The 24,355-nt window shown below is 41.8% G+C and overlaps 1 protein-coding gene across 2 annotated transcripts in view; it reads right to left on the bottom strand.

Annotated features, from left to right (window-relative positions):
* Window positions 1-1,967: 1,967 nt before the first annotated feature.
* The window catches only part of ZNF365 (zinc finger protein 365), a 47,256-nt gene continuing 24,868 nt past the window's right edge, over window positions 1,968-24,355 (bottom strand). Inside the window, exons 3-5 of one of the 2 annotated variants that reach the window (XM_019507898.1) lie at window positions 21,385-21,565; window positions 9,781-9,818; window positions 1,968-4,518 (exon numbers count right to left, since the gene is read on the bottom strand). In XM_019507898.1, coding sequence (XP_019363443.1) covers window positions 4,272-4,518; window positions 9,781-9,818; window positions 21,385-21,565 — 466 coding nt within the window. In that variant the 3' untranslated portion in view covers window positions 1,968-4,271. Of the gene's footprint in view, window positions 4,519-9,776; window positions 9,819-21,384; window positions 21,566-24,355 lie in introns of both variants that reach the window. The other variant, XM_019507899.1, reaches the window with a different exon arrangement.

A 24,355-nucleotide genomic window follows, 5' to 3' on the forward strand; every position in this document is an offset into this window, starting at 1 on the left:
CAATCGCTGCCCCCCTCTCTGGGGCTGGGGTCCCCACTCTACCGTGAGTCCTGTATGAGGCCTCTTCCATCCCCTTATAGCTTCACCCAAGCCACCAGTCTAACAGCAAACAAAACACAAGCCCCTGGGCTATAACATAAGCTCAAGCCAGCTGGCTATATGAACATTTGAGCCACCCCAAGGGTTCTCCATCTCTCACCAGTATCACGTTGCTCAGACATTCATGCTTCTACCTGCTCACTCAGGCAGAGCTCCTTCACCCTTGGCTGCTAGCAGGGAACTTCCCTCCTGGCCTCAGGCCTGGGATTTATATAGGAACCAGGCCCGGCCCCTTCCAGTCAGCTGACCGCTAACAGGTCTGGGTCACTGGCTCCCTCCGGTTGCCCTAGCAACCTGTACCTGGGCTCCTTCCTCACTGCTCCCAAAGTAGCAGGCACCTTAGTGCCCTGCTACAGTGTGGGTATGGGGCAGGGCTGCAGTGTGACAGTTGCCCCTGCAGCTGGGGCTCCTGCCAGCAGGTCCCACTGCATCCCATTTGGCAGCTGGGCATGCTGGCATGAGCTCTGTGGGAGGATGCAGGGTTTGGGGGGAAGGGGTATGGGGGTTGGCTGTGGGGTTTGTGGGTGATATGGGGCTTGCGCAGGGGTTTGGGGGGTGTGGGGTTTGTCGGTGGATTTGTTGGGTGGGACTGTGTGTGTGGGGGTGGGTGGGACTGCTCAGGAGAGGTGGGTCCATCTGCATAGCCCACAGCCCACCCTGAAGCAGCAGCAGCAGCTGCAGCAGCCATCAGAGCTACTGGCAGAGCCCCAACCCAGCACTGCCTGTGTGATACGGCATTGCGCCAGCTCAGCCCACTCATGCACACCCTTGGCCAGAACTGAGACAGTCCTGCTGTCACCTGAGATCCTGGCACCACACGGAGGGGCCATGCACCCTTGCACTGGGCTGGGTCCTGCCTGCATGAAGCCAGCCCAACCCGAAGGCATGTGGGGCACTGTGCGCCATGTGGGGGAACCCACCCCTCTCAAGAATTTCCCTGCTCCCACCCCCACAATCCTCTCCACCCTTTCCCCACAATCCCTGCTTACCTGGGACAGCGACTGGGTCAATCCACCTCTGCAGTCATGCCCTGTCCCTATTTTCCCCAGCACACTGAGGCAGAGTATTAGGACAGGAGGGGCACAAGGTAGCCATAGACTCAGCCTCCAGGTGCTGAGTGTGAGGCTTTTTTTCAGGATGGGTTTTTTTTTTTTTTTTGGATACCTGGATTTCCTGGTATCAAAATTAGAGTTGGCACTGCAAATATGCAGCACGGAGAACATTTCTTCATTCCCAGCATGCCTCTTGTGCCATCTCAAACAGCATTGAGAGGCTGCAACAGGTACACGCTTGCTCATCTGGACACGCCCTTCAAGTTCCCAGTCTAAGAGTTCTTAGCTTCAGATATTTTTTTCTATATAAAAGAAGTATTTGTAAATCTACAATTTTTACGTTCCAAAATATAGAACAGGCAAAAATCACAACCAAAATATAATTACATTGCATGTACTGCATAAGAGAATATTTCTTGTTTTTTTTCAATGTAGCTATTTTTAATAATGTTAACAGTGCCATAAAATGATGAATATGATTGATATCCTGTGTCTTTGGTGGATATAGATGATTCAACATTCATCTAAAATCAAATCCATAGAATTACATGAAATTCCATAGCAGGAACCATTTGATTTGTAGAGTAACTAGTTAATAACATTCAGAGTTGAAGATATCAGAAGTTTCTGGTTTCCTTCAATATTTCATATCAGCTTCTCCCAAAGTTTTATGCTCCCAAATATGCTTTTATCTGTCAAAAGAACTATTTCTTTTTAAAGAAAAAATAATTTTATTAGAAGGTTATGGCCCATGTTTGTCAGACTAATTATTGGAAAAATATTTCTAGCATTGTATTACATAGCTCATTAACACAGTAACTGAGAAATATATCTTTATTATTAGTTTTTATATTTGTAAAATGTTTTTCTGGGATAACAGTACATTCCAACTGCTTTGTAACTGATGAACTTGACATTCTTGCAGCAAATAACTTCAATAACTTAGGATATGGGAGGATAGAGACCATTCCATTAAAAAAGAAATACAGATTATTTAAACGATCACTTTGAGATGACTAAAATAAAATAGAGAGTAAGCATCTTATTCATGAAGTCTGAATAGTTACACTTAACTCCTTATCAAAAAGAGTAGGCAATATATTTGAAAATATAAAGGTTACTTCACTTCTGACTTAAAGAAATAAGTTAATGTATTACTTAAGTTGTTTTTAAAGATCACTCTGTATTACCTGTATTTTTTTTCATTTATGTTAAAAAAGCCAATTGTGGGAAGCAATAGGAAGATTAAAATACATTTATGCCATCTGGATTGCAAAATAAGTTCTTATCCTATATTAACTGACAAAAAGAATATTCAATACAATTAACAAATCCTTTCTACCAGTCTATCATGACATACTGTCCAATCCAACAATGAAATGTCAAAACAAACTTTAACTTCATTAAAAATTAAATACCTGAATTGTTTTTAAACTGTTAATTTCAGTTGAAGCAGTGTTGTGAATGTTTAACTAAACATAAGATTATTTCTTATACAACATTTAGAATAAAAGCAAGGACTTCATATTTTCATTCTTCATTATGATGCCTTCTGGGATGTATGACATTTGTTGTTACCTGTTTATATGCTTATTGGTCACTTTTTATTTTAAATATACTGCAAATCCAGTGCTTATTGCAAGAAATAGTGACATTGTTATATTTTCTTTTAAATAATCACTTAATTCAGATTATAGTCATAATTATAAAAACAAGAAACATTTCCCACAAAGTCTTTATACACATACTGTAAAAACCACCTTCCACAAGCACAATTTACATTTTTTATGAATATTTGAAAAATAAATTACACAGACTTGACTCATCTATTCCTCCTTTTTCTTGAGAAAACTATTTTTGTCAATTATATCAACAGGATGTTAATATTTCTAAACATGATGTAAAGATTAACGTTACTAAAAATATACGTAGTCTGAGTAACACAGAAAATTCAGTCTGACAAACATGACAAATTGGAACCCATTTTAACTGACACAAACCAAAGGAAACAGACATTCCATGAAGTCCCAGTCCCACAGCCTTTTCTAGCTGCACACATATGTTCACTTGAAATCCATAGGACAGTTACCACTTTTAAACATTATTCATTATATATGAAACTATGAAGGACTGGAGCCTGAATTATCACCCCAGTTAAGACAGACTTATTCCAGACACTGTGCTGGCAGTTGTCTAAAAACAAGCACAGGATTTGAACATGCTGGCATATAGTGGAACATCTTCTGCTCAAGTTGCTGGCATGTAGGGTAAATTATCTCCCCCTAAAGTTGCTGGTCCACAGAGGTAAAGAATCTATTAATGCTACCCAGCAGCTTATGGTTTTAGGTATTAGATCCCAGGTTCTATTCCTGCTGAACTGTTATGGCAAGAGCTGTTATAACAGTACTGAAAAATATAAAGAGAAGAGCATTTCAAAGCAGTATTGAAGCCAGTGAAACTGCATCAAGTAATATGAGCAGAGAGTTTTGCCCTCAGAAGACCAATTTGTTTAGCTGATAAAATAAAAAATGGGACTACCATGAAATATTCCCAACAAGGTTGTACAACAGAAAATTCAGGATTGCAAATGCCAGCCTACTGCTCTGAACAACCTTGAGGACAGCACTAATGTAGACTTTTCACACCTATGTTTGTATATACATAGTATTTAGTCATTGAACAGGTTCCCTGGCAATCACTCTAATTAAGACTGAATATTAGCGTGCCGATTAAGTGGATTCTTCCAAACTTAAGCAAAAACATAAAATAGAAAAATAGATTATTAAGCCACATGCTGCCACTAAAATCTCTGGTTATAAAACATACATCCATAGTAGTGTACAGCAAGGTACTATAGTCATTTTAAATAGACTCTTGCAATAAATAAATACATAAATAGGAAAAACAAATGTTAACTGAAATAAATAAATGTTACTTCTCTTACTGAGCCAAAACTGAAGTTACTAAATAAATATTTCATTCTTTATATATTATATATATGCAATTAATGTGCGATGACTAAGTGAATATGAAAAAGTACAAGGCTCATCTAACAGACTTTATTCAATATCTGTTTTGTTGAAGCCTAACTCCTACGGCATTACATAATATTAACTCTTACTATAGCTGTTTGCTTTTTTTGCCCATCTTGGATTTTGCATTCACTTTTCTAGCAGCACTCACTGGTTCGCCTTTTCTCTGAGGCCTCCATAATTCTCTTGAACCATCACCAGCTTCATACACAATTTTAATGGGCTGGATACTGTTCCTGTCATCCTTGGCTTTCTTCAGGACCATTCTACCTTTTTGAAGGGAATGAGGCTTTGTTTCAGGGACATTATATGAAGTGTGCTGACTTCCTCGGCTTCTGAAATAATAATAATAAAAAAAATCAGCCTTGTTTTGTATATGCATCAAATGGCCTGATTTTTTAAGAGGTTGTACAGGATCGATCTATTTTTGGGTGGTAAAAATAGCATTCTTAGAGCTACTGTTCTTTTGCATTGAAGAACGTCATGTAACAACTGCAAATAGGAAGCAGAATTGCAAGCAGAATGGTCATTATCCCATGCAAATAAGAAATAAATATTAACTTCTTTAACAGAAGAAGTGTATGTGTATCATTACATGCAGTATTGTCACGTACTGTTGATGAACATGCCGCAGTGTTGGTTGATTCACTTAAGGCAGTGATTGTCAACCTTTTTGGGCGCATAACACCCCTCACTGGATTGGAGGCACCCCTCTATAAACTTCTGTGAATTGAGTAGAACCCAAATGCTTACCTCTTTACAGAAGGACCAGACAGTGGGTGTGGGGGACTGACCAGGCAGGACACTTATCTGCTTATTTTCTCACACCTCTCAGCAGCCTTCAAAGGCTCTAGTGGTATCTCAGAGTGTTATGGCACCCCAGTTGAAAATCACCGATTTAAGGTGAAATTTGCCACCTTGATGAACAAGGCACGCCTTGATTTGAAGTTTAAAGGAATGATACAATGCAGAAGAACGCTGGGTCTCTGCAAAGGGTATATTTCACCTTGCTTTGAAAACAATGGCATTTAATGCTGCAGCAGTGGAGAGAGGATCCTAGGATTCTGGTATTGAAACTGAGCTCTCTGGTTGTTGTAACACCACAGTCTGCCTTTTATTTTCAAACTGGCAGATAGCCTGCAGTGAAATTCAAGTACCTGGGCTCCTGACTAGCTGACCATTCAGAGAAATGTTAGTTTTGAAATTATGCTTTGGAGTTAATTTATGTTCTGAAAGTTGAGATGACAGGAGAGAGATTGGTGTGGGAAAAATATGTCTGCACCATAAAAGGTCTGCTTTAAGGAGCACCACAGTGAAGCACAGCTGCTCCACATTATCCTATGTAGGTGTTATATAAACACCTCATTATGGTGCTGGGTGCAAGCCTACTGGTTTGTGCCTACTGGCACGCTATAAGGTGGCTATGTTACATCTGCTTCAGTGTATGTTACATTCGTGGCGAGGACCAGCCATATTTTTACTGTGGTGCTCACTAATGCAGACCTTTGATACAAAAAAACCATAAGAGTTTCAGCCAGAAATGAAAACATGTCCGTGTTTGGGGTGACCTTATTGAAACTGATTGACTCGAGTGATGTTATTTGAGACTGACACCAGTGTAACTGAGAACAGAATCTTGCTGTCTAACTTGAAATTTTAACTTGAACTGAAAATACAAGACTTCCAAGTTTTAGTTAAATACAATTTTGACTATTTCCTTTTTACATCACCTTGAGATGTTTTATAGCAATTATTTATAACATAAAAGCAGTTATTTGTAATATTAAAATCAATACTATTAATCTAAGGCACCAGCACATCTACCCAAATACTACAAATAAAGCAAAGAACAGCTGGTTTGACATACAAATTTATCTGTTTAAGGATTCCCAGTAGGCTACTATTTTCCATATCTTATTGTTTCTGGAATTCTCATAGCATATCTGTAGTACTACTTGTACAGGGACTTAAATGGTATTGCGTATTTAATAGATCCCATTTTTAAAAAGCTGCAATTCTTCAAGTGCACGAAGTTCAAACCACCACATCCATAGAATTCAAAGCTACATTGCCAACTTAATTACCATTCCATAGCGCAGGCTGCACTTTTCATGTGTGAATTTCAGTTTTTAGATCATTAGCTGCAAACATTTCATGTTTTAATGTGTCCCAATATTTCATTTGATGTGAGATCTGCTCCCAAAATAAATGCACAATGGGATTCAATTTAAAAGTCTATGATAGCAAGAAGGGCACAGAAAACTACCAATAAAATAAATCTGTAGAAATAATCCTCTTTTCCTTTAAAGTTTGTTTAGTGTGAAAGCTTGCCCTTACACTATTGGGACTCTTGGTTTAAGAGCTTACACAGATGGAACTATATATTGCAACCAGTTAACTACTGAAGTTAAAAGATATGTTACTCTGTACTTATTAACTATCATGAAGAAATTAAATAATTTATTCTCAAGATAAGATGGCTACAGGACTACCCCAACATGTAATTCCAGTTAATTTATTACTGTACCAAATAATGTTATTAAAGATAGTATGTAGCATGCCTGAGATTCTCAAAGGAAAATATCTAAAGGAGATATGTACTTAAATCTCATTTCAATTAAATGGGAATGTGACCCAATGTCTGGACCCTAATTTAATAACAACAGAATATAAGAAAATGCTAGTCTAGCCTAGTACGAAGCAAAATACAGAAAATCCAATGCTGTCATATTTCACAATTTGAGCACAAGTCTTATGATGTGGTTTTACTTCTGCCTCCTGGAAGCAAGTGATTGTGACAATCTCAGCTTTCATTCTGAAACACATTTCTAGCCTGCAGGGTTACACAGAGATTTTTTGCAAAGGTAACCAAACTGCGCCCTGGTGACCATATTCGAAAGCAAACAAAAGAAACACAACTTTTTTACATTTTAAAAATCTCATGGTTCTTCAGAATAGTCTCATGGTTTTCAAAGACCTAATTAATTACTTTTTAACATTTTTGGATTTGCATATGAAATTGATCTGGGAGAAATATGCAGCCTGGCCTCTTTAAAGTGTGGTATCTAACTGGGTTCTTAAGTCTTTGAAAGTTACCCGTTAAGCATTGTTGAAGGCCTCTGCCACTTCTAAGTGGCTATTAAGCCCACACTTTCTTGTGTGTGTAGGAAACTGGGAAAAAAAACTGGTTTGGAAAACTAGGTAGAAACCCTGGATTAAGAGTTCTGCAGCATGCACGCAGGCCTGGACATGATACTGATAATGGACATCTGTGCGTACAGTAGAGTTACTATCCAGTCAGTACAAGAAGCTGATTGGTCAGAGAGGAGTTTGCCTTTAAAGGTTGTAAGTACCTAAACTGAGGATGCCTGCCTTGCTTAGATCGTAGTTATATAAGGAAATAGTTTCTTTGATTTTAATTCTATTTTCCATTCTTAATAGTTGTCTTTTATTGATTACTCTGGATGATTTCATGCAGGTGTCCCCTGAAGGAGAAAAGAAATCCCTTAGTTTCTATAAGGAATACCTGAAGAACACATTTCTAAAATGGACACCTCCTCCTCCCTCTGAAGCAAGAGATATGAACAGAGGTCACTGCACCCAGCAAGCAGTGTCTGCTTGCCACAAGTTGGTGGTCAAATAAGTGGTGAGAACAATGGGTGAAATGAGAGACCAGAAACATGTCCTCAGCTGATATAAACTGGCATAGTTCTGCCAACATTAATGGAATTATGATGATTTACATTAGCTGAAGATCCACCAAGGAGTTGCTGGTAGAACTTAAAATATCTTTTAAACATGTTAAATGAGTTTATCTACTTTTATGAACTAATTTACACAGCTAGATGTTGAAGTAGTACAGAAAAAGTTGTTACAGGAAAGATGCATTTAGATAATCTATAAGAAATGTTATTCTTGTTTTAGCCTTTTCAATATCAGTGCACTTTTAGATCAGGTGGTAAATCCTCACCTAGTATCAGCAGTCATAATCCCAGTGGGTGTAACTAATGTCAACTGAGGATCATCACTTTAGAGTGGTGGTAGGATTCAAACCTGGTTCTCTTGAGAAGCCAACTGATTACCCAAAATATATATTTAAATTAAAACCTACAGAAATGTGGAACATTATGTTGTTGTTGAGGTTGCATTAAACTGTAAATATATTTGGGTTATGCTTATACACAGGCTCAGCATGGCAACTCAACTGATGTGGTAACCCTGTTTAAATGTGCCATGACTTTACAAATTAAGCTAATTTAATGCTTTCAAAACAGATTTTCTTTTCATCCACAGAATAGATGTAGCAACAGCAGCAGAAGCTTCTCCACACTGCTTTAAGTCTGTTTTATAGGAATGCACTCTACATGTACTTCAGTCTGTCTGTTGATTCAGTCTGCAAGGATGCACCAGTTCCGATAGTTTTCTTGGGACACCTGTCTAATAAGTAGTCAGATGCAGACCTCCGAGACATTTTAATTTCCCAGCAGATGGAGGCAATTTCTGAATTTCATCATATTGCACTAGATTTAAACTAGTTCATGTCAGTGAAAAGAGCCATGTCCTGCCAAATGTCTCTTCAATTTTCCATTTCCACATCACTTATCTGTATGTGATTTCAGTAAAGTATGCATGATTGCAGAAATAAGATATATTAGGCCTAGTTTAATGCAGGCATAAGTGCTTGCAACTCCACTGACTTCAGCAGTTACATTCACACAGCCCAGTAATGAATCTGGCCAATTATGTTTATTTTTTTCCCTACTTCCAATCACTTTAATCGTTATAGAAACCTGAAAATGAGAGAGACTGTCAGGTGAACCATAAGTTAAAGTTTATATTCATGCAAACATGCTCTTTTAGACCATAACCCAAGAGAGGACTATTTAGTGATTTTTAACAACTGATTAGACAGATTTTTTTTTTCTTTTTAAAGGCACAAATTCCAACAGGGTTAAATAACAATTCCCACAATGCCTACCTGGAAGATGTAAAAGGGATTATTCAAGTTTAAAAATGCAACCCCCCCAAAAAATAACAACAACAACAACCCAACAACAAAGCCCCAAAACAACGTGAGATTAAGCTACATTTTTACACTGTTTTGGTACTTTAAGATATTTGTAATGACACACTGTTGATCTTGTTGATCAGGGCGTGTAGCTGTTTATATGTGGTTTTAAGCTGACAATGTTCCTTTTACACAAGAAATGGCATGTATAGAACTCCCTCACGGATGTTCATAACAGAATGTTAAAGACATTTTCATCTGGAACTCAGCATATGTTTATTGCCTAGATTCAACTACTGGTTTATCAAACTTTGTGAGTACCTTGTGTGGTCAATCAGGAAGCGGTAATTTATTTGACACCAAAGGAATCTATTTCTTTAGGAACATATTGTTTAATTTTTCATTTTGTAAAACATCTGGATTTCCTTTGTTACATTAAATAAAATATATATAATATCAAAATACGGGACTTCATCCAAAGACCATGGATATCAGAGTAATAGGCTCAGGATAAAGCTTAGACAACAAAAGCAGAAATGCAAGCATGTTAAAATATTCAAATACAAGAAAAATGAAATAACATACATACAGGCATCTGGGTTTCCTATTTAATGAGAAGTCTGTATGCTGGAACAAAACAAAAATATATTATTCACATTAATACAAACTTGCTAAATGTCACAGTTATCCACTGTCTCATAAATTATTTTATATCTATAAAATGTATGTGCATCTACCTCTGAACCTACAAAAAAACTCAGCACCCATGTAAATTAAATCCTGCTACAAATGAGTTCTTTAGATTGGAACAGAGGTCAGGTTATCTATGTATTTAGAAGACAGAATACCTTGCCTATTTTAGGGGGTGAAGGGAAAGGAGAAAAATTACTCTTGCACTTCCTGCATGGAAACTTGCTGCTTCCTAGCCCACATACAATAAATTCAACTAAGATGTCACATGGGGTGGCCCAGTGTTTGTAGGGAAAGAAAACAAGTTCCTAAGAACTCTGAAGTTTGTCATAGCTCGATCATATTTGTTTGGAAACAAATGAAAGGTTTCTTTTTTAAAGAATCTCTCTTTTGAGTCATATGGTCATTTTGTGTCAGACTGTTCTTCAACTACAATACTTGAGGACAGAAAAATGCAGAGGTAGATCAGCTAACTGTTATAAATGAGAGGAAGCAATTTTAAATTGAAACAAGGGCAAGAAAAATAAACAAAAGAGGGGAAAAGGTATAAAAGGAAATATTTATTCAGAGAAGATATCAAATGAGAACATGTAAGTCCATGACTGAGTCTCAGAACAAGGTAAAATTGATATATTACTGAAAACAGGAATAAGAGAATAAAAATGTGAGAGAATTGAATACTAAGTGGTTATGAGGGATACACTATATAATTTCAGAAGTGTTCTTTTGCCTAGTCCAGTGGTGCTCAACCTTTCTGGACTCAAGGCATCCCCCAGTGGACTTCAGGCAACCCTCCATAACTTTTTCTGAATTCAGTGGCCTTCAGTTTCAAAAGCTATAGCTCGTTTCCTTTCAGAGGGGCCTGGCAGTGGACATGGGGATCATCCAGGCAGGGACAAGCCTGAGCCTGCTTTTATCTGTTCAGTTTATCTGTTTATCTTGCACCTCACTTATCTGCTCACAGCTCTCGGCACTCTTAAAAACATCTGGTGGTACCCCAGGGTGTCCCAGCACCCTGGTTGAGGATCAGTGCTATAGATACTATAGTTATATCATAGCACATTTCTATGGAAAATTTACTTTGGCAAAGTTGAGATGTGGTTCTGTATCTTCCCAATCCAGTTATCTTGACATTATGACATTACCTTCCAGCTGTCTACTTTAGGTCAGTCACTCACATTTTTAAACTAAAATTTTAAATAAAGGGCCAGTGAAAGAATGTTTTAAAAATACTTACTAACAGCAACAGGCCAACTACTAAACCTCACACAGCATATCGAAGATGGTTTCTAACAGAAGTTGATCACCGGAGCAGATTTGGTTGACCTATCTGCTGCATATGATACTGTAACACTGCATCATGATCCACAAACTACTTTATGACTAACGACTCAGATCTAAGCCAGACCATCTGTAGCCTCATGGAGAACAGGCGCTTCTACATGTAAATAAATGGCCAGAAAAGTAGGTGGTGCTCTGTGACAGGTGTGCCCCTTTTGGGGTTTGTCCAATGGTGACCCCGCCCACCTGTTATGGGCCAACTGCCTGCCTTATCGCCTGCCATGCCTTGTTGTTAATTGATTAATTAAAAGATGTTAATTAAGTGGGAAGCTGCCCATTTTACCAGCCTAATGCAAGAGGGCACTATCTGTGGCTCCTTTCCTCCCCTACACTGCACCCCAAGCCTTGCAGATGGTACTCACATTGTTTAGTCTGGGCCTTACTCTATTTTGGCCCCCTTGCCCTCCTTGGGCTCTCCGTGGCCGTGCTTCACTGGGCGCCTCACTGGGAGTTCATCAAAACTGCCTCCCCTCTCTGGGGCTTCTCGCTGCCCCCCCGGGGCTTCTCGCTGCCCCCTCCTCTCTGGGGCTTCTCGCTGCCCCCCCCGGAGCTTCTTGCTGCCCCCTCCTCTCTGGGGCTGGGGTCTCCACCCAGCTGTGGCTCCCCTATGAGGGCTCCTCCAACCCCTGATAGCTTCACCCAAACCTCTGGTTCTAACCAGCAAACACAAAACACAAGCCCCCATAAAATCTAAGCCGTCCAGCTAAACATCATTCAATCCCTACTAGGGAATTCTGCACCCCATAACAGCAATCAGGAGCTGCTCATGCAGTCAGGCTTCTCCCCTCTGTTTGCTCCAGCAGAGCTCTTTCTCTCTTGGCTGCTAGTGGGGAACTGCCAGCCTGGGAGTTTAAATGTGAACCAGGCCCTTTCCCTTCCAGGCAGCTGATCGCTGGCAGGTGTAGGTCACCAGCTAACTTTGGTTGCCCTGGCAACCAGCAGCTGGGGCTCTGTGACAGGAGTATCAATACTGGAGCCTTTCTATTGGTGACACTGCCCTCCTGTTATGGGCCAACCGCCTGCTTACTCGCCTGCCATGCCTTGATCTTAATTAATTAATTGATTGATGTAATTAGCGGGAGGCTGCCCACTTTATGCGTCCCGGTGCCAGGGGGCGCTATTTGCAGCTCCTTTTCCTCCTCTACACTGCAGCCCAAGCCTTGCAAATGGTACTGACGTGGTTTTGACCTGGGCCCTGTTGTGACTTGGCCCTCTCCTTTACCTCCTTGGGGCTTCTCACTCTTCGTGGCCCTCTCTCTGAGCTCCTCACTGCCCCCCTCACTCTGGGCTTCTCACTGCCCCCCTCACTCTGGGGTTTCACAATGCCCCCTTGCTCTGGGGCGTTGCACTGCTCCCTTGCTGTGGGGCTCCTCACTCCTCGTGGCCCTCTCTCCGGGCTCCTCACTGCCCCCTCTTGCTCTGGGGCTTCTCACCGCCCCCCCTTGCTCTGGGGCTGGGGTCAATACACCACAAATGCTGTGCCCTCTCTGGCGCCAGGATTCCCACGCTACCATGGAGCCCCTATGAGGCTTCCTCCAACCCCTAATAGCCTCACCCGGTCCTGTGGTTCAAAACAGTGAACACAAAAACACAATATCCCTGGGCTATAACATAAAAGGCTAGACTGCCTGGCCAAACGACATTCAATCCCTACCAGGAAAACACTCCAACCCCCAGCAGCGACCTGGGGCTGCTCACGCAGTCAGGGTTCTCCCCTCTGTCTGCACTAGCCGAGCTCCTCCTCCCTTGGCCGCCAGAGGGGAACTGCCCTCCTGGCCTCCTGCCTGAGCTTATATGGGCCAGGCCCTGCCCCTTTCTGTCAGCTGGCTCCCCAGTGGTTGTCCTGGCAACCAGCACCTGTTACTCTGGCTGCCCTGGTAACTGGCAGCTGGGCCTCCCCCTTCTTGCCACTAGGGGTCTCTCCCGAGCTGTTTTCTGCTCTCAGGCGCAGGGCACCTGAGTGCTCTGCAACAGGCTCCTCACTCACTGCTAGGGCTCTTTCCTAGCAGTTTCCCCTCTCTAAAAGGAGCAGGGCGCCTAAGTGCTCTGCGACACTCTCAAAAGAAAAGCTTACCATAAGGCAGTGTGCTCGCCCCACTTTTATTCAACATCTACATGGTCAGACACTTCCTGCTAAATGCCAGTGTTTCATTTCTGTTGACAACCTCCACATTACGACACAGCAGAAGAATTTTGAGGACACAGAGAAGATCCAGGAGAAGGCACTGAACAAGATATTGGATTATTACCTAAATAATTTCCTAAAACTGAAACCTAGCAGAACCCAAATCTGTTCTTTGCATCTGAGCAAATGGGATGTGGAACAACACTTGAATGTCACCTGCGATGACCAGAGCCTTGAACATCAGAAACACCTGGTCTGCTTAGGGGTAACACTAGATTGAACACTTACAAAAAGCACATATTAAATACCAAAGCCAACATCAACATACGAAAAAACATTCTGCAAAAGCTCACAAATTTCAAGTGAGGAGCACATGTATCCACCCTATGCACTACTGCCTTAGCACTTTTTTCCTCTATGGCTGAATATGCCTGTACCACCTGAGGACTCTCAAGTCACAGTAAACATTGACACGGCCTTAATTGATACAAGCAGAATTATAACAGGATATCTAATATCCACCCCTATTGAATGGAGGCAATGAGGAAACCCCCCCAGTGAGGAGTTAGCATCTGGCTCCAATTACAAATGGCACACATGGCAAAGACAAATGGCACATGTGGCAAAGCATGAACAGATTGAGAGTGGGTCTTGGCAGATGCAACTTTGTCATGAAATCACAGGGCCTCTATGCAACCGACCAATGTGTTTGTCAGGAGAAGCAAACCATGGGTCATCTCCTGAGATGCCCTGTAGCACCACAGTGCACCCCACAGGATCTGGCAATGCCAATGCTAGAAGCAGTGGCCTGTGGAGAATATTTGGAACAGACCAGATAGAAAGGTTGGATTGGAGATACGATGAAGACAGCTAATAACAACAATTTTACATATGCAACGTACATAGAAAACTATATTTCTTTCTCTTCTTTTACTGGTAGAAATATTAGGAGGAAAAGTTCTTTGCCTTTTTACTGCTGATTATACTGATTATGCTTTCAACTTATTAAATCTTTTTTTAAACTCATGGGTAAAATGGGTTTTTTTCAATTTCTTATTGTAGCTATAATCAAAGTAAATTGCTAAAGAAGAATAGTGTGGGCTGAATGTAGCTACTTTACATTGGATTAAACAGTGTAGATACAGTAGAGGAAATTATTGTGTTCAAGATAATTAATAAGCTATAGTGCAAGAGTAAACTACATTAAATAAATTTTCCCTTACAGTCTTTACTTTTGCCAAAATGTACTTCATGTACAGGAACAATTAAGATCTCTGGCTTAGGTTCTTCGCTTGCCTTGAGTAGCATTCAGTGTATGCAAGGAAGGGAACAACACTTGATTTCTACCAGTTCTTCCTCTTTCATCCTTCCTTCCACAATCCCAGGTGCAACTGGTTTAGTTTTTGGCAAAATGGCAGCCTCAAAGCTGTTACAAGCTGTCTGGCTGCAATTTCTCAAGGGTTCATTTTGTATTACGGAATTCTCAAAGCATGGACCACCTCCCTATCCTCTCTTCTTTGGGGGTCACCTATGTAGCCAACTGAAAATCAGACAGGGATTTCCCTACTTCAGGGTAATTCCTAGGTAGCTGATTAAGGCTGTTTTGCACCCCGGGGATGCAAACAAACTTTACCAGGGCAAGTATCTGACCTGGTGCAGTGGAAGTGGTTTTTAATGAAATCTAATAATCAGATTTCAGTCATTTAACAGGGCTGTTCAGTTTCTGAATTGTTACACCCATTGTTCTCCCTCTGATAGTCCTCTATGCAGTTACTTTGAGCCCTGACTTGCAATCCTTACTCAGGCACGACTCCTTCAAGTCGAGGGGAGTTTGGTTTTAGTAAGGACTGGGTCTTCAGGTTCTCTGGCAGCACAGAGGACTAACATATTTACTCAGGTATACACTTGTCCTGACCTGTTGGTAAATAATTTCAGACTATGTCCACTCAAACTGCAGGCAAAAGAAAACCCAAAACCCTCATTCTGTTTGGCAAGGATTTTGAGACAAAGAATCCCCACAGACTTAAATTTAAAAATCACAGAGAATAACAAAAAGTTCCATTAATTCTGCCTTCCTCTCCATCCATTTAAACTCTACATACAGAACAATGCTTTGTGGTTTGAGGCCTGTATAGGACTACAGCTAAAGAAAACTGCAGGAAAACACCCTTCTGGTTGGTTATATAACCCAGGTAGCATTTCACCAGTTTCCTGGGCCTTAGCTTTTTTATAGTTTCTCAGTTCACAATGGAACTATGAGACTTGGGTCATGTCCTTTTGTCTGTAGACTCTCTAGGATGGTGTTTGATATGATGTTACACTTCTCAATATCCATGAACACTAACAGCCATTAGCATTTATTAATTTGAACTTGACCTTTTCTTTAAAAAAACGTAATATGTACTTTAGTGCTTGTGAAAGGTGCCAGGTTGACAGCCCTAAGAGATTGCTTAAAATGTGGGCAATGACTGGCTAAATTTTCCTACTTTGCATTTTCCATATCCATAGAAAATCATAGAAAATTAGGGTTGGAAGGGACCTCAGGGTCCCTTTATCAGTTCACTGAGACCTGGGCTAAAACACTGAAATCAGACTTATCAAACATGGCCAAAAGCCATCAGAGGCCCCAAAGTTGTTCCCAATACCTATTTAAAAGGAAAATCATACTCTCATAACCAGGAGGAAAAGAATTTTGGGGATGATGCAGTCTTTAAGATAACATGTGAAATGTGCTGTGTCCCCTGCCTAAAAGGATAATGTGAATATGAATAGTCAGTGATTAGATACATAGTTGTCTGACATGCATACAAAAATATTATTCCTATAAACATTATTTTCTGCTGTATTTTTCATGCTTTACTTTTGGATTTCCTTAACAATGTCTTTCATCCTACTAGGATGCAACTGCTTGCAACCATATCACCTTGGGCTTTTATAATCTCATGAACTCAAGAGGGTGAGGCTAATCAGTACCTGCATGAGTAATCTCAAAGGCATACCTAGATTATTCAGTAGTTGTCACTATCTGCTAAGGCAATGAACAGACATTGCATGTGTCCCAGGAGAAAGTCTTTTGTCTGTTGTACAACAAATGTTATCTATTATCCTGCTTCAAGTCCCTCTGAAGCATGCCAGATAAAATGCACTAAGGCTTTTCCCCAGTATAGCCCATTATACTTCTGTTACTGTGGTTCATTCCAGTGACAAACTTGTCAGGCCCTTTACTCTAGCTGGCCATTTACTGGTAAAGAAGTAGTAATGTAGCTTGGAACAGCCTCCATGCAGATGGAGCCCTTGACTCCAGGCTGTGGAGGCTGCCTGGTGTGTCTCCTGGGGGCTAGGATCTGGGCTCCAGGCACTCCTACTTGTGGCATGTGTTCACTGGTGGAGACTCTGGCAGACCAGGTGAGGGAACTCCATCAGGGATCACGAGAAGGACATTGATGCCTACTGACAGACCCTGCACCTGGAGAAGAATGCCACAGAGATCAGGCAGAAGAGTGAGCTTCAGCACGATGCCCCCAATGATGGAGAGTGAAAATTGGTCACATCAGGCTTAAAGCCATGACATGCATCAGCTGCTCCACTGACAGCCTTACACAACAACTATGCAGCCCTGATGTTATCATTGGATGAGGCATCTGCACCCTCTGCATCGAGAACAAGGGGAACAGCCACCCCCACCGAAGCATAAAAATGGTGATTGTTGTGGGAGACTCCTTGCTGCAAGGAACAGAAGATGCCATCTGTCACCCAGACCCCCTTGCTCGAGAGTTCTGCTGCCATCCAGATGCCAGGATCCAAGATGTAATGGACAGGATTCCAAAGCTGGTCCACCCTAAGAACTACTATCTCATGCTCTATGTCCATGTAGGCACCAATGGCATGGCAAGAAACAACCCCAGGAGAACAATGAGTGACTACAAGACTACGGGGGTGAAGCTCAAGGAACTAGGAGCACGAGTGGTCTTCTCCTCAATCCTCCCAGTTACAGGCTGTGGCCATCAAAGGGAGGAATGCATTGAGGAAGTCAACCAAAAGCTTCAGAGATGGTGTCACTGAGTTGGTTTGGATTCTTCAACCTTGGTATGCAGTTCAACAGCACTGGTCTGCATGCAAGAGACAGTATCCACCTCACGGGCAGAGAGAAGAAGCTCTTTTCCACAAGAATCACAGACTTGCTGAGGAGGGCTTTAAACTAGACACGCCCAGGGTAGTGGGGGTAGATTCCACTACTGGGCATAAATCCTCTCGCCAAGATGGCCCAGAGGAGGGTATTCATGCAGATGATTATCATCCAGATGATTATCAACACCCCAAGACACTTGCAGAGGGACAGAAAACCTGGGATGACTAAGGATGAACTCAGCTGTCTTTATGGAAATGCCATAAGCATGGGCAATAAACAGGATGAACTGGTACTCCTTCTGGCAGACAAGGATTTTGACATCATTGGGTTGATGGAGACTTGATGGGATGATACATATGATTGGGCAGTGGATATTGAGGGCTACAGGCTCTACAGGAAGGACCGGGTTGGGAAGAAGGGTGCAGAGGGGTAGCCCTCTATGTGAAAGAGCTGTACCCCTCCCCTCAGGTCACATTTGATTACATGGGGAAGTCTCTTGAGACCCTCTGAGTCAAGATGCAAGGGGGCTCAGGAGAAGGGGACCTGATAGTGGGAGTCTACTATAGGCCTCCCTACCAAGAAGAGGAGCACAATAGGATATTCTGCAGAGAACTGGCCAAAGCAGCCAGCACTAAGGACTTGATTGTCATGGGTGACTTCAACTACCTTGACATTTGTTGGGAAGACCATTCAGCCAGCTCCAGCAGGTCAACAAACTTCTTGGCAATTTTAGACCATCTGTCACAGGCTGTGGAGGGGTCAACTAGGGGGAAAGCCCCTCTGAACTTGGTGCTGACCAAAAGAGAAGACATGGTAGGCAACCTGAAGATTGGAGGTACTCTGGGTAACAGTGACCATGATTTGATTAGATTCACCATCCACCAAAAGGCTGGGAATTCTATGAGCAGAACAGAAATCCTTGACTTCAGAAGGGCAAACTTTGGTAAACTCAGGAGTCTAGTTGGAAAGGCCCTTTGCAACCAGCGACTGGACAACTTGGGAGTTCAGGAATGGTGCCACTTCCTTAAGGAGGCAATTCCCATTGCTCAAAAAGAGGCCATCCCCATGCAGTCAAAAGGAGGGAAAGGGGCCAAGAGACCCACCTGGCTCAACAGGGACATCAGGGAACTTTTCAAAAGGAAAAAAGGAGTGTACATGCAATGGAAAAATGGTTCAGCATCCAGAGAAGAGTACACTAAGACAGCCAGGGCCTGCAGGTATGAGACAAGGCAAGTCAAGGCATGCATCGAGATCAAGCTGGAAACTGAAATAAAAAAAAAAAAAGTCCTTCTATAGGTACATAGGGAGCAAGAAAAAAATCAAGCTGCACTGTGGGTCCCCTACTGAATATGGAGGGGAAGCCCACAGCTGATCCCTGTGAAAAGGCAGAGCTCCTTAATTCTTACTTCGCATCAGTATTTTTTAAATCAGTCATGAACTCGTCACCTGTCCAGAGGCCCAGAGAATATGGAGATTACAGTAGTCCACATAAAATCAGCCCTGAACAGGTGAAGGTACTCTTAGAACATCTGGATATTTTTAAGTCAGCTGAGCCAGATGACCTGCACCCGAGAGTCCTGAAAGAACTGGCCGAACTCAGAGTGGTGCCTCTGGCAAGACTGTTTGAAGAGTCATGGAACTCTGGAGTGGTCCTGAATGAATGGAATTAAGGGTAATGTGGTGCCCATCTTTAAGAAAGGGAAGAGGGACAACCCTGCTAACTATAGACTGGTGAGTCTAACTTTGATCCTGGAAAAAATCTTTGAAAAAATCATCAAGGAGGCCATAAACTACAAGCTCGTAACTGGTGGGGTGCTGAGAATGAACCAACATGGCTTTGTTGAGGGGAGGTCATGCCTAACAAACCTGGTGTCCTTTTATGACCAGGTAACTAACCAGCTGGACATGGGACATGAGGTACACATCACCTACCTAGACTTCAGCAAGGTCTTTGATACTGTTTCCCATGAGATTCTCTCAATTAAATTTGGGTGTACTGGCCTAGACCTGGCTACGGTGAGGTGGGTTGCAACTGGCTCAGCAGCTGATCCCAGCAAGTGGTAATTGATGGGGTGGCCTCATCCTGGAGGGCTATCTCCAGTGATCGTCCCAGGGATCAGTGCTTGGGCCCATGCTCTTTAACATCTTTATCAATGACCTGGATGAGGGAGTGGAAAGCACAATGATTACACTTGCAGATGACACCAAGTGGTGGGGAAATGTGGGCACATCTGAGGACAGGGCAAATATCCAGGATGATCTTGACATGCTGGTTCTATGGGCTGAATGCAGTCAGATGAATCAGATCAACAGGGATAAGTGCCGGGTCCTTCATCTGGGTGGGAAGAACCTTCACAACTATACAATGGGTGGTGGTCCACTAGCTGGCACTGCATCTGAAAGGGACTTGGGGGTGACAATCGACCAACGCATGAATACGAGTCATCAGTGTGATGAAGTTGCCAACAGGACAAACAACTCTAGTGTGCATCAGCCAATGTGTAACCAATAGATCCAGGGAGGTGCTCCTCCCCCTCTATTCAGCATTGGAGAGGCCACAGCTGGAGTACTATGTCTAGTTCTGGTCACTGCACTTCAAGAAGGATGTGGATAAGCTTGAAAGAGTACAGAGAAGGGCCACCCACACGATCAGGGACCTGGGAGATAGGCCCTATGAAGAGACACTCTGGGAACTGGGCCTGTTCAGTCTGAGTAAGAAAAGACTGAGAGGTAACTTGATAGCCACCTACAAGCCTGTCAGGGGCAAACACCAAGATCTAGGGGAACAATTCTTCAGAAAGGCACCCCTTGGGAGGACAAGGTCCAAAGGGCACAAGCTAGTTGAGGAAAAATTTAGGATAGACATAAGGAAAAAATTCTTGTCCATAAGGGTAACTAGGATCTGGAACACACTCCCAGCAGAGGTGATGCAGTCGCCATCCCTGGAGGTTTTCAAGAGGAAGCTGGACAAGCACCTCATGGAGCTTGTTTGAACCCAATTACCTCCTGTCCATGGCAGGGGACTGGACTCAATGATCTTACAGGTCCCTTCCAGTCCTTCTATTCTATGCTTCTATGATTCAAAGAATAGAAAGGCATTTATTCCTGCTCTGTGTGGCTTCAGATACTAGCTTGAAATAGTGTCTTGTGTTCTTAGTTCTAACAACAGCAAGTAGCTCAGCTTGTGTGTTACAGCTGTGAATATCACAGATAATCTAGGTAAAACATCCTTCCTTCCCCCACCCTCATTAATCATCCCATCTAATTTACTATGTGTTCACTATGTTTAAATGTGTTTTCACCATTATGCATTACATTGAGTTTTAAAGTTACACGTAAAGTTCAATTAAGCTTAGAATCCAAGGGTATCTATACATGTGCTCTGGAGTTGGGGTGAGGGGGCAGCATTTTAATTAGAGTGGTTCCTGGACAGCTGTTCTAATTAAAACGCCATAGCGTCATGTATATTCTGTGTCCCACATTTCAAAATGGCAGCAGGGGGCACTTTAACTAATGCTCACTCAACGAGTTTTAGTTAAAGTGCCCCTGCCGGCATTATGAAATGTGGGACACTGAATACATATGACACTGCAGCACACTGGAGCATTCTAATTAGAATGCTCCAGCTCCGACACATTCTATATAAAATGTGTCAGAGCACATGTATAGGCACCACAAGTGTGTCAAATGCCCCATTTACTACTTACTTTGCTGAACAAGGTATATATTATGCCAAACACATAGAGAGACTTCTTAAACCCTTAAGTACACAAAAATGAAAACACTTCACAAGTAAGACTGGATTCTCAATTATTCAGTCTTGTTGAATCTATTAACATTCACATTCAATAACTTTCCCTGGAGCAGTGAACTAGAATATAATTAATGAGATGACCTCACTAGCTTACCACATGTTCATTGACATTACTGTAGTTGCATATAATCTGCTGATTTTGATAGTATTCTAATTGTCTTTCTGCCAAATCAACACGCTGCAAGAGATTCTCAATGAAGTGCTGGAGTCTGGCTTTTCCACGGAACTCTTTCTCAGCTGCTTCTTCTAGGAAGTGGTTAAAGGTAACAACTTCTCTGTTAAGACAAAAATATTGAAAGTACCATTTTTGTACTGGAATGCGGCTCAGGATGGCACTGGTAAGAAAAAGTAAAGAATACAGCACTTGAAATTCCCTTCCATGTCATTGTCCCAAAATATAACAATCATACCATGTAAACCCTTTAATCAACGTACCAAGTTCCATCTTAAAAATAAGCTAGGCTTCTATGCCCACTATTCCTAGTGGACAACTGTTCCAAAATCCCAGTCCCTGGTTCTAATTGCCACCCTTTTTGTGCCTACATTGTCCTTTTGCTTATCTTTTCTCTCCCAAATGTGTTTATCCCTTGGTGTATTTATAAGCTGCAGTCATATCACATCCCAGCCTTTGTTTTGCTTGGCTAAAGAAATGAAACATTTGTTAGCCTTCTTCTGTAAAATAGGTGCTTAATTCCTCTGATCATCCTAGGACCTCTTTCTGCACCTGTTTCAGTTAACAAAAACCTACACAATTGTAAATGATATATAGTATACATTATTCTCACCAAAGCCTTGTATAATGGCATTAATAACTCCTCCTTTCTATTGCCAATTCCTTTCTGGATATATCCTAGGAATGCACCTGCCTTTTATATGACTATCCTCTAATTGACTAATACACTCAGGTTTTCTAGTCTGCCACTGTCTACAAATGATGAACAGATTATAATAGAAACTCTTGTTACTACTCCCTCAGTGCCTGACCTTGCCCTTAGAGCTATTGAATTTCATTTCATTTTTAGTTTTCTAGTTCTCAAGGTCAACCAATTTTTCCTCCTTGATATTTGGATTCATCTCTGTATTGCTGATGACTGCCAACTTTGTGCCATCAACAAATTTCATGAGGACAACAATGCAAAGGAGGGATGGTGATTTGCTCTTCTATTTTGCTGTCATGTTTCTAGGGTTTTTTCCTGTAAATCACTGGAAAGGAAGAAAACTAAAAACTTGAAAAAAATCTATGGGATTACAAGAGGCTCTTTAAGAAATTCCTTTTGTTCAACTGTTAGCCAGGTTGGAGGTTAAACCACCCACAAGGGACAAAAAAGATGCCCTGTTATGCCACATACTTCAGTACTAGAAGATTCTTTGAGGGATGGCTTAGCCACCGTGCTTTTCAGGAGATTACTACAGCACAGACCTCTCCTTTCTCCATGTTCGTTCATGTCTTTATGGCAGAGTGCTCCCAAAGAATGTCCTCTCCTTTAGCTGCACTTTATGATTACAATGCGTAAATGATAAAGAGATTTAGGAAAATGTTGCCACTTAGGTGACTTCTTCTCCTAAAAGAACATTTACCACACCAGCTCCTGGCCAACAGCACTGAAAATGTTTATTGCATCAAAGGAAGATATCTGTATGCAGTATAAGTAACATGAAATAAATAAAAGAATGCCAAATCAAAAACCAGGATCTTTCATATAATTTAAGAAAAAACCATAATTTCCATCTGCGATAGCTGGAGAAATTTTGCAAAAGCATCTTTTAGTATGTTCCAAAATATCTGTTTCCTTAATGTTTTTCAGGTGAAAAAGTGGTGCCTTTTTCCTTATTTAAAGATACACCAGTTTGACACTCAACCTGGGGGTGTGAGCAGAAACAGAAAAAAATGTAAAGTTTGTCCTTGAAGCCTGCCAGTGTAATTTGATGGATTTGGTTTAATTAACTAAATTATCTGTTCCCAAATAGTTTTATTTTAGCCTGATTCTCTATATAGGCAATCATCAATTCTCTGGATCATTCTGTATGCATAAGTCATGTGCCTCATGAATCTGCTTGTGGTTGACAAATTCAAGTTGAGAGTGATACAGCTTGTTACAAGTTTCATAGATCCATATGTTGCCTGAGATGGAGTCCAGTTTACAGAATGCTGTCTTCTTCTTTCTTACTTTGCTTCTGTCCTCTGGATGAAAGCCACTTCATGTTTAGCTGCATCCAACGCCAGTTGTTCCCTCCAGATCAGATGGGATTCTGCATACTCCTCCCAGCTTTCTACATTTATGCTGAATGACTTCATATCATTTTTGCACACGTCATGATACCACCATAGAGGGCAGCCCTGCTTTCTGGAGCCATCTCAAAGCTCTCTGTACAAAATATTCTTGGGGATATGGTTTTCCTCCCACTCTCCTAACATAGCCAAGCCATTGCAACCTCTTCTTCTTAATAGTGACTTCTAAGTGTGTCAGTCGTGTGCTCCAGCAGTTACCTCTCAGCTTCATGTTCTTGGGGAACCCTGGCACAGAACACAGCCTGTCTGGCGCACAAAGAATTTCCTCCCCTCCACCCCCACCTGAACAACAACTGATTACGAAAGACGAGATGCAGTGGGAGACACACCTAAAGCCCTCCAAGTAAGGGAGCAACTCCCTAGGTCTCATTTGCATCCAAGATGGAACCAGATGACAATTCATTTACATGGGAGATGGAGAACAGAAAGCCCAATGCAAAGACCACAGTGAATTCCCGGATCAGAGAAGCAGGGGAGCACTGCATGATGGGGAATCTGTGCTCCAAATGCTAATCAACCCACATTTACACACACCCAGCTCAGCATTTATCAGATCAATTCTAATCTGGATTTGCAAAGGGCTTGTCATTCTCCACCCCCCCGAGATGGTCCGAGATGCCTATTAAACTTCACTTCTGCTTAGTTCTGCTTAGATGAGGTGGGGGGGAGGGGGGAAACGACAAGCCCTTTGCAAATCCAGATTAGAGTTGGTCTGATAAATGCTGAGCTGGGTGTGTGTAAATGTGGGTTGATTAGCATTTGGAGCACAGATTCC

This window comes from Gavialis gangeticus, unplaced genomic scaffold (genome assembly GCF_001723915.1).
Source record: "Gavialis gangeticus isolate Ggan-Ray unplaced genomic scaffold, GavGan_comp1, whole genome shotgun sequence".
Classification (NCBI taxonomy): domain Eukaryota; kingdom Metazoa; phylum Chordata; order Crocodylia; family Gavialidae; genus Gavialis; species Gavialis gangeticus.